This window comes from Sinocyclocheilus anshuiensis, unplaced genomic scaffold, assembly GCF_001515605.1.
Source record: "Sinocyclocheilus anshuiensis isolate Anshui unplaced genomic scaffold, SAMN03320099.WGS_v1.1 scaffold454, whole genome shotgun sequence".
Lineage (NCBI taxonomy): Eukaryota > Metazoa > Chordata > Actinopteri > Cypriniformes > Cyprinidae > Sinocyclocheilus > Sinocyclocheilus anshuiensis.
The window spans coordinates 1,713,616-1,729,793 of NW_015548217.1; the positions used below are offsets into that span (position 1 = coordinate 1,713,616).

A 16,178-nucleotide genomic window follows, 5' to 3' on the forward strand; every position below is an offset into this window, starting at 1 on the left:
CAAATCAAACAATGCACTGCCTTTGTGCGGTCACGTATGCAAAGGAAGGCAAGAATGTTAAAATATCAATTTTCTCTAAGCAACATATTTTTATTGTGAAGTTCTGCTCATAGCTCTTGTATTTCATTTAAATTTCCGCATATTAAAACATGTTCACAGGACTTTGTCAGTTTGGGGCAAGTTGTCGCATTTTAATGACAACAATGTGTTATAAATGAATACGGTTAATGAATTATATTTATTGGGTAAACAATTAGAGTATTCCATATTTTTGTTTGTTTCCTTGTTTTGCTATTTAAAGCCTGTAATCAGGGTTCACTGTGAGAAATTACCCTGTATAATATGGTGACAGGTGTTTGTGCCCTGAACAATAACAAATCAATCTGAAAACAAATCAACTAATTCAATAGTTTGAAAATTGTCAATAGCTTTTTGTATCCAAGAATAGGTTATACACAGAGCATAGAGTATATACAGTATCCTGTACAGAAACTGAGTTTCAGAAATAAAATGTGTACTGGAGTAAAAAGTGTGAAAACTTCTGTCCTGTTTTAATATATTTAAATATGCACATAAACTGAATGAGAGTTGGGAACTGCACCAAATGTGGACTACATTTTATGATCCTTTTTTTTTTTGCGTTCTCTGTTTGCACTTTTCTGGGGTAAACAACCCTACTATTATTATAAGGAGAGCAAATATTAATGCACATCACTGTGTCCAAAATAATGGAAAAATAATGCATGCCATATTTCACCCCATGCTCATCTGATGTATCAGTAGAGCAGCATTAAACCCGCCTTCAGCTGTCACCCTCCAATCAAACTCATCTGAAGCGCTGCGCGCACTTTCATGAATGAACGAGAGCGGCTTCAGGACAGCAAACCTCCCGGGACAGTCGCATCCTCGCTCTCCTGCACGGATATTACAACCTCTGTTTCTACCGTCCGCGCAAAGCATGGAAGTACGAGTCCCCTCGATCTCCCTCTGACACGATGACACTCTACAAAGCGGATTTTGTTGAGGAATGCCGCTCCGCGAAGCGCTCGGAATGGGACGCGCCCGCTGTCATTCGCGCGTTTGGCTACCAGCTGGTCAAAGTGAAGCGAATAAAGTCCTGAAGAGAATGGCCGTCTACAGAGCGTCCTCAAAGGGATGGCAACTTTTAGCAACGCGCCCCTGGACCTCCGGAGACTCTTGCAAAAACTAGTCATCATGTTTTCCTTCAGCATCATCTGCGTCTCGATCCTCTACTTTCTGCTGGGATGCTGCGAGCCGGACTTGGTGGACAGTTCGCAGAACTCACCGCTGGGATGGTACAATAAGACCGTGCTGAGAGAGATATTGACGGCGCCTGACTATGTGGCGGATGATAGCGTGGATGGAAACAGCTCAGGGAAGGACTGGACCGCGAGCCGGCGCCTCCCAGACGCGCTCATCATCGGAGTGAAGAAGGGAGGCACGCGTGCGCTCCTGGAGTTCCTGAGGCTTCATCCGGACGTCCGCGCGCTCGGCTCCGAACCGCACTTCTTTGACAGGCACTACATGCGCGGACTCGGCTGGTACAGGTAATAATGACACAGAAACGTGAATTGCATGTTGTTGTGCTTAGCCCGTTAATGATTGGAACTGCAATATAATATTGCTTTAAAGTACTTTAACGTAAAATTAAACACTGCATTCGGACTTCTGTGACATTAGAGCATGCTAGATCATTGTATGCACCCCAAAATGAAAATTGCGTCGGGGGTGGGGGGAATCCTTTTGTATTGTTAATTAGCTGGTGTCATTGAAATAAGCAAAGTTTAGTGATTGACACTTAAAGGGCCAGTGCACCCAATATTAAAATACTGTCATCGTCGGTACCGATATCCTCGTGGGCAGTGTGCCGACATATTCGGGTGTCCCGAGTTCGAGTCCCGGCTTGTGTAACTTTCCTGATCCCACCCCCTCTCCCACTTTGCTTCCTGCCAACTAACTGTCCTATTAAAACAAAAGGCAAAATGCCAAAAATAAATCTTTAAAAAAATGAACTACTCATCCTAATGTCACTACGGAACACAGAAGATATTTTGGACCAATCTTGGGTTTCAAACAACATTAACTTTCCCTTAAAGGACAAAAAACACTTTTTTGAAATATTTTCTTTTGTGTACAGCAGAATGAAGTCACGGAGAAAGTTGTGAAATGACTGAATGGTGAAATACTTTTAAATCAATCAATCAATAAGAACATTACATACCAATAAGTCAAAGTAACAACATAATAACAACAATGGCTGCAAGAGCAAAATAAATCAGTGCATAGTCAAAGTAAAATGCAACTGCATTGTTCATGCACTGCATTGCATACTGTTCCTTGCACAGTGGGCATCATAATATTGCAACTGCTACAGTGAAACTAAGCAGCAACTGTTATCCAAGAATACAATACAAAGTCACACATTTTATTTACAGTGTACTTACACTTTCCTAAACAGTTATGCAACTTTGCATGCAGCATTTCTTGTGTTGTAGTACATTCCTTTATATTTTTATGTAATATGTTGGCAGGCACTGTTACATTTGCACAAGCTAACGCTACTGTCCGAAAATGCGAATTTCACCACTGCGTGACCTCAATGCAATCTACTCCCAAAAGCGTATTATTTGATGAGGCGTGGTATCAGTATAACACTAGTCCATATTATGATATTCGTAAAGGTTTGAGTGAGAAAAATGCCATCTGGCTATTGCAATCCACTGAAGTGGGGCTGGATAGATGGCAGTGTTAATCATCTCTGGAGCTGTTGCCAGATGTTCCTTTATATTGAGAACACTTGTGTCGACTGCTGCATTTGAAATATGTCTTGGTATCTTGAAACATCTAAAAGTGTCTGGCAAATTTGGCGGATAGGGAATTTAGTCTGCAGTTGTTGGGAACGAGGCCTTGCGCTCTTAGGCATCATGTCAATCGGTTATTTATTGGCTTGTCTAGAAAACAGAGTGGCAGGTTGATCAACAAGCCCATTGGCGATTCTGTCCGTATCCTCAATAAAGCCTCGCTCTCAATTTTATGGTTTGTCACGCTGCCTTTGAACTGTTCAGAGAGTTGACAAAACTCAGTTACTTACCTTTTAAGCAGCTGATTGATTGTTTTGTCAATTCAAAATCGTCTCGCTTAGTGTCAGCGGCCACATTAAAATGCTTTGGAAACACTTCTACGGTTGTTGTTTGCCTGTAAGCATATTGCTTTGATATTCCTTTGTGTTCTGCACATAAATCCCCAGTGTTCTGCTCAGAGGAACGAGCCGAGAGCAGGCAGATTGTCATCTTCCTGGGACCAGATGGACCTCACAGCATGACAGGCCACTTGACATTATTGTGAGACCTGTCAATCGATCTTTAACCCGAGTCACATTTTCCACCAAACATAATGATCTGCGCCAGGGACTTCATATGGTCAGAGGAGCCACAGATAAGCGGACAAACACAGATCCTGGAATCTGTCCACGCTGACTTATTCGGGTCTAATGGAATGGACCGGTCATTAATCTTGTTATCAAGCGTAGATTAAATCTGTAGGTGTAGGTGGGGGTGGGATGCTGGTTTTGCAATCTCAATTCAGATCTTTTCCAAAGATGGCAGAAAAGCGCGGATAAGATCTGGAACAAGGCCGAGGTGATAGATGGAGTTTTGTCCTTATAGTGTTTGTATGATTGATTGGCGCCAATGCTTGACCTTCACTTCACGCTAGAATTAAACCGGTTAGATTCAGTTACAATTAGCAAGAGGTTTTATTCTGCCGAGACTCCGAGTTCAAGTTTCAAACGCCAATACTGTCACTTTCCTTTAAAGAAATCTATTTGCTGTAAGTCACCCTCAATAGTGCACGAGAAGGCGGGCGAACAATATTTGAGATCTAAACATTATCCATCATGTGAGAGCTTTGAAACAGACATTTGCCGTTTTTGAAGCCTGAAAAGCATCAATATATTGATTCAGAGGTACTAGAGGGACAGGCGAGCCAAACCGAAAATCTCAAGACCGATTTCCTGGAACCATCCGGTAAAATAAGAAGCATGTTTTTCTTCAGTCCTTCTGGAATGCACTTTCACTGTGATAATAGTGCTGCGTCACGCGCTGTAATTTGGTTTGCTGGTGTTGCATCTGATGTCATCACATTATGGGAATTCATTTGCAATTCATGGAGCGGTCATTAAAATGGCCATTTAAATTCATACCCCTGTATTCACAGCCAAACCTTGATTTTGGCAAGAGGATTTGATTTTTTTAACGTGCATATGTTTACACGCCAAAAAACGTAATTAGTTTGTGAGCATCCCTGGTTTTGTTATGCAGAAATGAGACATGCCTTTATAGCAGTTCATAGGCTTGTCCCGAGAGGAGCTTTTTTGAGGCCATTAATTATTAATGCACTTGTCTATATGAGTAGTGCATCTACTTCACAAGTACATAGACTCATCAAAATACTGCTGCAAAGTAGGATGGTGATATTAATAGAGGAATACAAGAGCTTTTACAAATGAAAACGATGAGATTTTGCAACTTCCACATGCTTTTCGCACAAACACAACAAAACAACATGATTCGTACTACAAGAGCCAGATCTGATTGTCACTTATTATATATAATACTACATGAAATAGATGCTTGATGGCATCATGTGGGAGTCTGGTGTGAAATGTTTGTGTGTATATGTTTATTTTGGCCAGGTGTCTGTATTGGCGTGAGTTAACTGTAGTTTATGGAATCAACATAAGGCTAGATGGTGCAATGGTAATTCAGCTCTCATTAGGTGTCTCAGGGGAGTGGGAATGGGGATCTGGCGTCTGAGCCCCTTGATGATGGATGTTTCTGGGAAGTGGACAGGGCACAGTTACAACTGACTGGCTTTTTAATGGCCTCTATATGGAAAGAAACGGATGGTTGGGCCTAAACACACACACACACACACACACACACACACACACACACACACACACACACACACACACCCACTAATCCCCATTGTCTTACTGCAAGTGTATATTCCGCTTTGCTTTGCAGAATTTAATATTTAAAAATTGGTTCCATTAAATTGTTTATTTTTTCATGAATTGACCAAATTTTAGCACTTCAATATGCTTAATTTTCACTAATTATTCCAAAGTGTCAGCAGTGAAAAATGTGTTTAAGTATTTGCACAAAAAATTTACATTGCATTTCAATATTTGTATTTTTTTATTCAATAGTTTTTTTTTGCAGTTAATTTTTTATTGGTAATGTATGAGTCAAATATTAACTATTATACACTATAAACAAAGATTATTGGAGGACATTACACAAGAAAATACTATTTTGTTTTGTCTACTTCGAAATTTCATGTTGAATTCAGTGTGTTACATGCCATTCCTTTGTAATTATCAGTGAAATTTACTAGAAATGTCTGACTAATTTTCCTATGTAAGAAAATTTGACCAATTCCCTTATATATATACACACACACTACCATTTTTAAATCTTCTGCTCAACAAGGTTACATTTATTTGATCAAAAATACAGTAAAACACTAATAGTGTGTAAATATCATTACAATTTAAAATAGCTGTTTTCTGTGTGAATATACAGTATTTTCAAAATTTCAGTCCATTTGACTAAAAATAATGAAGTACTTCAGAATGATTTTGTAATGTTTTTAAAATAAGTCTCTTTTGCTCATCAAGGCTGCATTTATTTGATCAAAAATGGTGAAATATTATAACATTTTAAAATAGCTGTTTTGTATGTGAATGTTACAACAGAATTTATTGCTGTGATCAAATCTGAATTTTCAGCATCATCACTCCAGTCTTCATTGTCACATGATCCTTCTGAAATCATGCAAATATGCTGATATGCTTCTTCTTTTTTTTTTTTTTTTTTGCTAAAATGTTAAAACAAAGACATTCAAGCCATGTCAGTGTGGGACATTTCTATTCTTTAAATTGTAATAACGCACCTGTCCATGAGCGCCCAGGTGTGCGAGAGCTGTTTATTTGTAAGTCAGCATTTCTAAAAATGAAAAACGAAAGGCTTCATCATCCCATTAAACAGATTAATTGGAATGAAAAAAATCATATTACATCCATTGCTGAAGACAGGGTAATTGCCTCACATCTGTTTGTGCACAGCAAGCTGCTGATGAGGCCATAGAGTGGCCCATCTACAAACTCCACCTGCCACCCGCAGCAGCTGAGGTCCGCATTACCATACCCCCATCATGATCAATACCCACGGCACCATTTGGTTTATTCAGGATACCTCAGAGAGGCACGGCCAAATGCAGCCTCAATTAGGGGAGACCAATCCACCGGCTCCTGTGGGCTGCTGGGATTGGACGACACCGAGCAATGTGCCAAACATTGAAGCCGCTTCAAAGCTTACAGACAATCCATACTGCTTAGATTGGTCTTCATGTTCTGTGAACATCTAACTAACAAAGACTTACCTGTTCTGAATCAGGCCTGGCTTTGTGTTGGATTCTGTAAAATGTGTCTATTTTAAGTTTTAATTCTTCAGAATATCATGCCAGCTGATCATATAGCCAATTCAAGATTACAAAAAGGCTGTTTAAGTTTTACGCAAATTCTCACAAGCAAGCATATATTCAATATAAACTGAATTACTGACTTCAACTCACAGGCTAATCTGAATTCAATTGATGTTCCTTTGGATCAGTATCTTTGTTCTTATCTGAGTCTCAGTTCATTTAAAGCAAATAAGAATCTACTGAATTGTGTACATATATTCACTAGTGTCCACAATAAAAAAGTAAAAATATAGTAAAACATCAGAAATATATCTATTTATTCCTGGTTTAAAAAAAACCTCATAATCATCATTATTTTCATAAACGTTTTAAAGGTATCTTTTCAAAGTAAAACATTTTTAAAAATATAAAATGATCAATTCAGAAATATCACTGATGTTTTTGGGCACTCACACATGTCATTATTTTATTTTATGAGACTTATTGACTTTGACACATCATTTCCTGTTGATAAAATGTTTTTCAAATATCTAATATGCAGTGAAGCAGCTTTGTTTTTGTTTTCTAAGAAATAATAATAAAAGACATCTACTCAAAAAGGTTTTGTTTAAAGAATTTCATTCTTTTAAGAGCCTTTTTTATGCTATTATGGTGCTATATCACCCTGACATTTTTCACTTTATGCTCCCAAAGATATCAAAATAATTGTCTTTCAGAAATCAGAAACATGCTCATCAGCGGAGGTGCATTTACATTATATTATTGTATATTAAATAATAATATAGTATTGTTGGATAAGTTAATAGAGTGAAAAAATAAGCATTGACTCATATTCAGTGTTATTGAACACATTCCTCTGTATCCCGTAATGTTCAATGGTCGGTGGACATCAGAAATCCTTGTATTAGCTGGAGGACAAACTCTCAGCGGCACATGCAAGTACGAAGCGGTCACATCGCTTGAAGCAAGTGAATAATTAATGGCGGGATCTAATAGACTTGCTGGCCCCATAATAGGCATAGGTAAACAGGGAAGTCTTTAGGCTAAGTGCTTTCTCAGATGAAGTCATTGATAATGCAGGGAGGTCTGGGGATTGGCATGGCTGACGTGTTGTTGTATCGATAGGAGCTTGCGCTGCAGGGACGGCTGGCACAGTGATGTGAGTCTGTCCCCTGCCAGAGGACACTAGAGGCATCATATGGCCCATCCTCAGTGACCCATCTGAACAGCATGACGGACAGTATACGTCTTTGTCATCTCTTTGATCAAATGCAATCTGGGTCTGACCCACTGAGCCTCATATATTTAAAAACTGTGTCCTTGATTGTGGTAGTAAGTCTGATAGTTTGAAATTCCACAGTTACTTGCTTTTTTAAAGGTCTACTTGTAATGTTACTATAATACTATTATAACTATAATATATAGTTTTTCATGACCATTTTCATTTTATGAATGGTCATGTTCATCGATTTTATGCCCAATAGTTAACCCAAAAATAAAAATGAGCTGAAAACGTCCTCACCCTCAGGCCATCCAAGATGCAGATGAGTTTGTTTCTTCATCAGATTTGGAGAAATGTAGCATTGCATCACTTGCTCAGCAATGGATGCTCTGCAGTGAATGGGTGCCGTCAGAATGAGAGTCCAAACAGCTGATTAAAACATCACAATAATCCACAAGTAATCCACACCACTCCATCAGTTAACATCTGGAGAAGACAAAAGCTGCGTGTTTGTAAGAAACAAAACATTTTTAACTAAAACGAGTCCATAATAACACTTCCTCCAGTGAAAAAGTGGTCTGGTCTGACTCAGGATAGAGAAAACATGCACAAATGAAACACCGTTTACAAGCCAAAACAGCTATAAACAACTATGTGGGTGGATTTTGATGTGAGAGGACAATAGGAGATGGACTTTTATTATGTCATTATGGATTATGGACTCGTATTTTAGCAACGGTTAATGATGGATTGCATGAGGATGAGTACATTTTCAGCAAATTTTCATGTATTCGTGAACTGTCCCTTTAAGAAACCCCCCCTGTGAATTTCATTGGCCACACCCCACAGGAAGTTGAACTGCAATGACGTGAAATTTACAATTCAGAAAACTTAAACAAGTAATGCATTCTGTTTGTTAAATATAAAGAACTATAGTTAAATGAAGTACACATTTCTATAGATGACATTTCAAACAGATTTGGCCTATTCAAATTTTCCTCAAAATTTCATTCAAGGCTTTGTCAAGCCATCAACCAAAGTTTGTCTTGACAAAATTGCCATTACAGTTAAAGATGACACTTATTACAGTTAGATATTTTTCTTTAAATTTCAGTTCATTTTATTTTAATTTTACTTTAATTTGATTCACAATTCCGAATCCTGTTTACGTTCAATTTTAATTAAATAGTTAAAGAATAAAAATAAATAAATGAAGAATAATACTTCTTATTCTCCTCATTGGCCAGGTTTCTGATCACTTAATAGGCATCGCTGACATGTAAATGTGGGCGGTCTTGCATCCATGCATTTATCCACTTTGATGTCACCAAATCACAGAAGTTCAGAAAGAGTCTTTTTTTGTAGTTTAGTCTCAATAATTTTTGGTTTTGAGTTCTGAACGTTCTGATCGTTTTATTCATCAATCATTTTTATCTTCTGATAACATTCTGATTCCTCATAATATAATGGCTTTTATTACCACAGAAGTAATTTGTTTTATCTGAGCACATTCTTCATTATCTGCTTTGTCTTGTGTTTGACTGCTGCTCTGTTCTGGCATTTCACGCTCAGTTTTTGTTGGTCTATTTGACTTCTCAGAGCTTGATAGATTTGGACTTGGAGTCCCTTAAATAGACATTAGTTGTGGTCGTGTTGCAAAGGCAGGTGGGGTGCAGGTGGACCATTAAAGCTGGTGTGCCTGTGAGCCACTTAAAACAAATGAGTCCCATCTGCCAACGCTAAGAAAGACATGCGCACATTCCATTTGTTTTCCTGTGTATGTTGGTAACCCGCCGTGATTGATGCCGGCTGCACATCTGCACGATAAGCAGCATTACTGATGCACATTCGGAGCCGGCTGACTTCTCATTTACAGCCAATAAGAGGCACAGTGGAGCGTGTGGCCCGGGCTGATCTGCTCGAAGACAGAACGCCGTGTCACCTCATTAGGTCATGTGCGCCGGGCCGCTGGGGGCGGGATGTGATTTAGATGATCAATACTGGGCTGGCAGTCGCGATCCAGCTCTTAAGTAAAACAGATGTGTGGAAACGCAAGATTGATGGTGGTAGGGAAGGAAAAGTACGTTTCTAAAGTAAGTCTACTTTACTTGATGACTTTCCTAACTCTTCTTTATTGGTAATCAGATTAGAGTTCAAAAGTGCAAAAAGTATGTAGCAGTGTTATTTTAGTATCAATGATATAAAATAATATAGTTTTTGTTAATGTTTAGAATAAAATTCTAAAGAGTTTCTATATTTTTCCTATTTAAAACTTGACTCTTCTGTAGTTCAAGTATCAAGGAACTTTGCTGCCGTACCATGGGTGCAGCAGGCGCAATGATATTACGCAGCGCCTGAAAATAGGCTTATTGGAAGTTACCTAGCTGAGGACTATTTTCAGGCGCTGCGTCATTTTGTCATTTGTCATCTTTTGTCATTTAGGGGTAATATCTGTGCTGCTTCCTCCTTTTTACTTCACTGTGACTGGCATGACCAAGTTCCTGGAAACTGAGTAGGCATCTTTGATTCGTAAATGTGGCGGTCATATGCCATGTAATGTTATTAGGGGAAAATGAGCCTATTTTCAAAAATAGTGGAGTGTTCCTTTAAGTAACACTCTTAACCTGTGTTACATTCCTCTGGATAGACAGATGGCGCTGTTATGTCCCAAATGAGGAATTTCCTCTTGGAAACTTTTTTGACTTTTTGGCTGCAGTTTTAACTGCTTTTACGCTTTTACGTAATGTAGGATTTGTTTATGTTCTTCATGTAGTCTCATTTTTTTTTACAATAATAAATGTTTATATGAGAAATGCTTTAGCATTTTACATTGTATACAATATTACACAATGTACTACAAATAATATATTTTCTTCCTCATTCTACGAAATGAATCCATGTGCAATCATAAAAAGTCATTTTATACACCCTGTTTAATTCTGAAGCAAATTTTGAGCAGCAGAAGTAATTTACTTTTGCATTTATCCTTACCTCTTACAGTTTTAATATGTTCGTATTTTATAGTTATTAGGTATTATTTTATAGGTATTATTATTATTATTATTATTATTATAGTGAATTCTATGTAGAAAATCCATACCAGAATAATAATTGTTTTCTTAGTAAGATTCTTGTAATATTCTGAATTAGTTTTAATATTTGTATTTTTCCATTTTCAAAATGTTCCATTTTAGTTAAACTAGTAATTAAAAAAAAAAAAAAATTGTCTATATAGTTTTTATTCATTTTTATTTCATTTTTATTTATTTTCATATCCTACATTAAGTTAAACTAAATGAAAACGATAAAAGTTGCTTTGGCAAATAGCTTAAGTAAAATAAAAACAATTTTAACTTAAGTTATAAGTTATATTTTATTGCATTTCAGTTTAATTTTATTTTGTCAATTTTGTTACTTCAAGTTTTAGTTTTAGTTAATTATAAAAACCCTGTTTAATACACCCTATTCCTAACAAATGCCATTTTCGCAGTAAAAATTAAAACATTTAAAAACAAGTTAAAACAATAGAGATAAATTTACTCGAGACTAGGCTTTCCAGAGAATGAATCTTCAATATAAATGTACTTTTGACTTACTGCACAGGTTACTCAAAACAAGTGAACATTTCTGAGAAGTAATCAAGTATCCCTGCTCTTCTCATCTTTTAGGAGCATGATGCCTAAAGCCCTCAACGGGCAAATTGTAATGGAGAAAACGCCCAGATACTTCGTCTCCCCAGAGACGCCGGGCCGCATCCACGCCATGTCACGCGACATCAAGCTGATCGTGGTGGTGCGGGACCCCATCACCCGCGCCATTTCAGACTACACCCAGATCATCTCCAAGACGCCCGACATCCCCAGCTTCGCGAGCCTGACGTTCAAGAACCGATCTACGGGACAGATAGACTCTTTCTGGAGCCCGCTGTACATCGGCCTGTACGCCAGACACCTGGAGCGATGGCTGGCCTACTTTCCGCTCTCACAGATACACTTTGTCCACGGTGAGAGGCTGATAAGCGACCCGGCGGGCGAGTTGGGCCGAGTGCAGGACTTCCTCGGCCTGCAGAGGATCATCACAGATAAACACTTCTACTTCAACAAGACCAAGGGCTTCCCTTGCCTCAAAAAGCCAGAAGGCAGTAGCAAACCCCACTGTCTGGGCAAAACCAAAGGCAGAACGCATCCTAAAATCGACCCGGAGGTCATTCAGAAACTGAGGGAATTCTACCAGCCTCACAACCTCAAGTTCTATCAAATGGCAGGCATGGACTTTGGATGGCAATGACCTTTTCTGACCATTAACACGTAATGGCTCCATACTGCGGTTGATTTCTTGAGCATGAGGCTTAAGATTAAACTCATAATGTCAGTCTAAAATGTGATATCCTAGGATGGCCGATGGCTCCGTAGCTGTTCAAATCAATGCGTCTGCCAGATAAATAGAGGTCTGCACACTTCAGGTTACAGTAGTCTTTTCATACCGTCGGTGTGACTCAGCTTGAGGGAACTGATAGAAATGACCTTAAATCATCGGTTTAACTAGCACTTTTCTGCTCTTGCCATTTTGATGTATTTTTTTATGTTGCTTAGTCAAGCTTCAATCATGTCTGTTCTATCCTTCGTATCAGAAAGAGTCTGGATTTGAAATAAACTGTGTAGCATAGACATATTTGTCATCGTTGCAATATTTACACAGAACAGAAAGAGACATTGTAGCGCCTCCGTGTGGGCTGGTCTACAATCACATTCTACATCCAGTGGCTCAAATTGGTTTAGATTGTCTGCTGTAATTGGTTCAAATGTAGACAATATGCAGATGAGGCCGGTCCTTTTGAATTTCCCCTCTGCATGCATGAATTTGCACTAGTCTGAAATGCAGCCCACTAGAAAGCCAATACATTATTTTAAGTTCCTGTGTAGTTGTTTTTGCTCTGTTTAAATCCCCAAAATTGGTCAAATGTAATATAAATGTTAATGCAAAATAATATATTTCTTTACATTTTTTTTTTGAATGTTTCACATAATTCTGAAATAAAATTATTAATTGTATCACGTCAACAAAATCACCTCATGGTGCTTTTGGCTAATAAAAGTGCAGAAGGTGAACTACCATTCAAAAGTTTGGAGAGAGTTTGATGTTTTCAAAAGAAGGCTCTTCTGCTCACCAAGGCTGCATTTATTTAGTCACAACTACAGTAAAAACAATAATAATGTTAAATATTGAAAACAGCTTTTCTATGTCCCAATTTCTTCCTGTGATCAAAGCTGAATTTTCAGCATCATTACTTCAGTCTTCAGTGTCACATGATCTTCAGAAATCATTCTAATATGCTGATTTGCTGCTCAAGAAACATTTCTGATTATTATCAATGTTGAAAACAGTTGTGCTGCTTCATATTTTTGTGGCAACCATGATACATTTTATTTTCTATTCTTTGATGAATAGAAAGTTCAAAAGAACAACATTTATTTCTCTCTACTGTAACAGCCTGTAGGTATAGTTTTATCAAATGGTAAATCAATATGCACTATGTTAATACCAGTAAACTGAACGCTACTTACCATCAATGCGAGTTCTGGTGCTGAATGACTTTGCACATCCAGTTTTTAAGCAACGCCGTTGACCCTTAGCAAAGACCTGCCCAGTTCAAGGGGCACGTGAACCGTTCATCTCTTCCTCTTTACTAGTTATAGCATGAAATAAACATGAATGAACATCAGAAGACGTCAATACACACCATTTTCAAGTTCAAGTCCACTGACAATAATCTACTCTCTTGTCTGGTTTGTTTGGCGGCGTTATGATTGGTCAAATCACCTGTCAATCAAACTCCCAGCGAAGGGGTTGACCTCGTTGTCACATGACAATTGGTAGTACATGACAAATGGACATGTGGGCTTTAATTGACACACAGATTTGATTATTTCTGAAAAAAAGATTTAAAAAAATTATTGTTTTATTTTTTTTTTTCCTCCGGTCGCCTATCCATAGCCATAGGCAACGACTGTAATGTAAACAGACAGTGTGGTCACAGTTATGAGGCACTACTGATAAACATCTTGCATGTTATTTTAAAATAATCAGAATAATTACAACAAAAAGAAAAAACAGAATAGTGGGGACAAGGTTAGCAAGCAAGCTGGTCAGACGGGTATTTTCCGACTTTCAAGTGATTCGTTTTATACACGTTGTCATATCAGTTATAATACAAATGCATTTTGTTTTATTGACCACAATATTATTGTTCATGATTGTTAAGAGTGGCACTTTTGACTAATTTTTCTTGGGAAAAAAAAAGAAATGCAAAAGATAAACTTTTTTTCTCCTCTAGCAGTGTACGGTCAGTCGGTAAAACATTGTCTATAGCGACACCCTCTGGCCAAAATAATCAAGTGTTTCTAAGCAAAAAAATAAACATAAGAAAAAACGCATGATTCAGGTTATAAAGGTTCTCTTTATTATTATAATAATGCATTGATTTAATATAATCTTGCTGCATTTGTAGAAGACTTAATATACATTTCATCAACATAAAGTCAAAGAAATCCAATAAATAAAAACAACAACCTATCAAACCAAACAAATAAACACAGCAAACAGCTCACTTATGAGAAAACACCAAATATCAAATTAAACATGACCAATCTGACATAAGCTGACATGCATTTAACACCTTTAGTCTAGAAGGAGTTGGTCAGTGTACATTACTGTAAAAAAACGTATAATTCATCTAATGTATGTTTCATTCATTATTGCACATAAAATGTAAACAGTCTCTTTAGACGGTTCATAATTGAATGGATAAATTGATAAGTGATTTAATCTTATGATTTGAATGAGATCAAATATACAGAATCAAAAGAGATGATAAGGAATTCAAGTAACTTGACCTCATGGATCATGTTCTTCCATCCTAAACAGAACAACACAGCGTCCCACAGTAAAACCACTTCTTTTATCCCAAACAGTTGCATGCGCTTAGCTGATCTAGAATTCAATTCTTGTTCTTTTCACAGACACATATAGACCTTTGCACTCTACAGAATGATTAACAATTAAAAACAAAATAATTCTCTTGATTTTTCATTTATATTTGTGAGTTGCTGAGTTAATAAAACAGAGCTAAATGAAATAGCAATCCTTACATAGCCTAATTTGATATGTGTTGATTATTATGGATGATCAAATAGGCTATAAAATAAACTGTTCCAGGACTTTTGCATGCTACGGTTAAAGAACCAAGATCAATAGCACAAACAAAGGCACTCAGCAATCTAATTTGTGTCTCATTAGAACTGATCTAGAAAACAGACCTTCAGGATCAATTTGGAAATTACTTTGTAATACAGCAGAGGGAAAATCTAAAGCAGCGGGCAGCTTTCACAAAAAGACGTTTTCTACTGAATGAGTGTGGTGGCTCTCAGAAAATGGGAATATTTCTAATGCAATTTCAATGGTTAGATTTTTACAAATGCCTTGTGTCACATTTTATTCTCTAGGATTAAGGAAAGCCGTTCATTCGTCGCAGGTCTGGTTCCAGAATACGTTTTACGCATACTATGTCAGCAGCACATTAATAACAAACTAAAACTCACAGCATCACCTTCAGACAACAGCACAACATCAAACCAAACATTATGCAACAGTTATATAATCTCAACGCATCACCTCCAATCAAAGCTCCCACGGATGTCAGAGTCTGTTAATGACACTAGAAGAGCGTGACGTCGATGATGACTGGCTTCAGCAGTACTCCTCTCCTTGTGGAGACGGCAGGTCGTTGAGGTCCAGGAAGACTGAATTGGCGGAGAGCTTGCGTCCAGAACTGGACAAGTCCAGAAACTCCTCGGCCGAGCTGGGGACGGAGCTGATGTACATGTCCCACACCTGGTCTGGAGAGTCCAGGTCCAGCAGCTTCTGCTTGATCTTCAGGTTCTTCTCAATGTTCCTTCGCTTGTGTTTGAACTCCAGAATAGTCTTGGTGTATCTGTTGATGGTGGTGACGGAGGAGGCCATGCAGGCGGTGAAGGAGCTCCAAGCCAAGCTGGAGGAAAAACGTCAAGAGGCTTTCAAATCAACATCTGTCTTATAACTAGGTATTAACAAAGGCAGAATCATTAAGGACAGATTATGGACCTGCGAGACCCCAAAAAACATTCACAAGTTGTTGTATATATACATATATATATATGTTTAGTGCCGTCAAACGATTAATCGTGATTAATCGCATCCAAAATATACATGTATATGTTTAAAAATATTTACATGTATATATTATATATACGTATATATTTATGTTCATATATAATTTGTATGATATGTAAATATAAATATTTTATATCAACAAAACATGTTTTTCTTAAATATATACATGCATGTGTGTGTTTATATATACATAATAAATATACACAGTACACACGCATATATTATGTAAACAAAAACT

General features: G+C 37.6%; 2 protein-coding genes across 2 annotated transcripts in view; one reads left to right on the plus strand and one right to left on the minus strand.

Moving 5' to 3' along the window:
- Window positions 1-853: 853 nt before the first annotated feature.
- On the plus strand, window positions 854-12,674 carry hs3st3l (heparan sulfate (glucosamine) 3-O-sulfotransferase 3-like). Its single transcript, XM_016440862.1, has 2 exons — window positions 854-1,568; window positions 11,401-12,674. The coding sequence occupies exons 1-2, from the start codon at window positions 1,156-1,158 to the stop codon at window positions 12,017-12,019; spliced, it is 1,032 nt and encodes a 343-aa protein (XP_016296348.1). The 5' UTR covers window positions 854-1,155; the 3' UTR covers window positions 12,020-12,674.
- A 1,952-nt stretch (window positions 12,675-14,626) lies between these two features.
- Window positions 14,627-16,178, minus strand: part of gsg1l2b (gsg1-like 2b) — an 18,047-nt gene continuing 16,495 nt past the window's right edge. Inside the window, exon 5 of the mRNA XM_016440801.1 lies at window positions 14,627-15,779. Within this exon, the coding sequence (XP_016296287.1) occupies window positions 15,479-15,779 (301 nt within the window). The 3' untranslated portion in view covers window positions 14,627-15,478. The remainder of the gene's footprint in view (window positions 15,780-16,178) is intronic.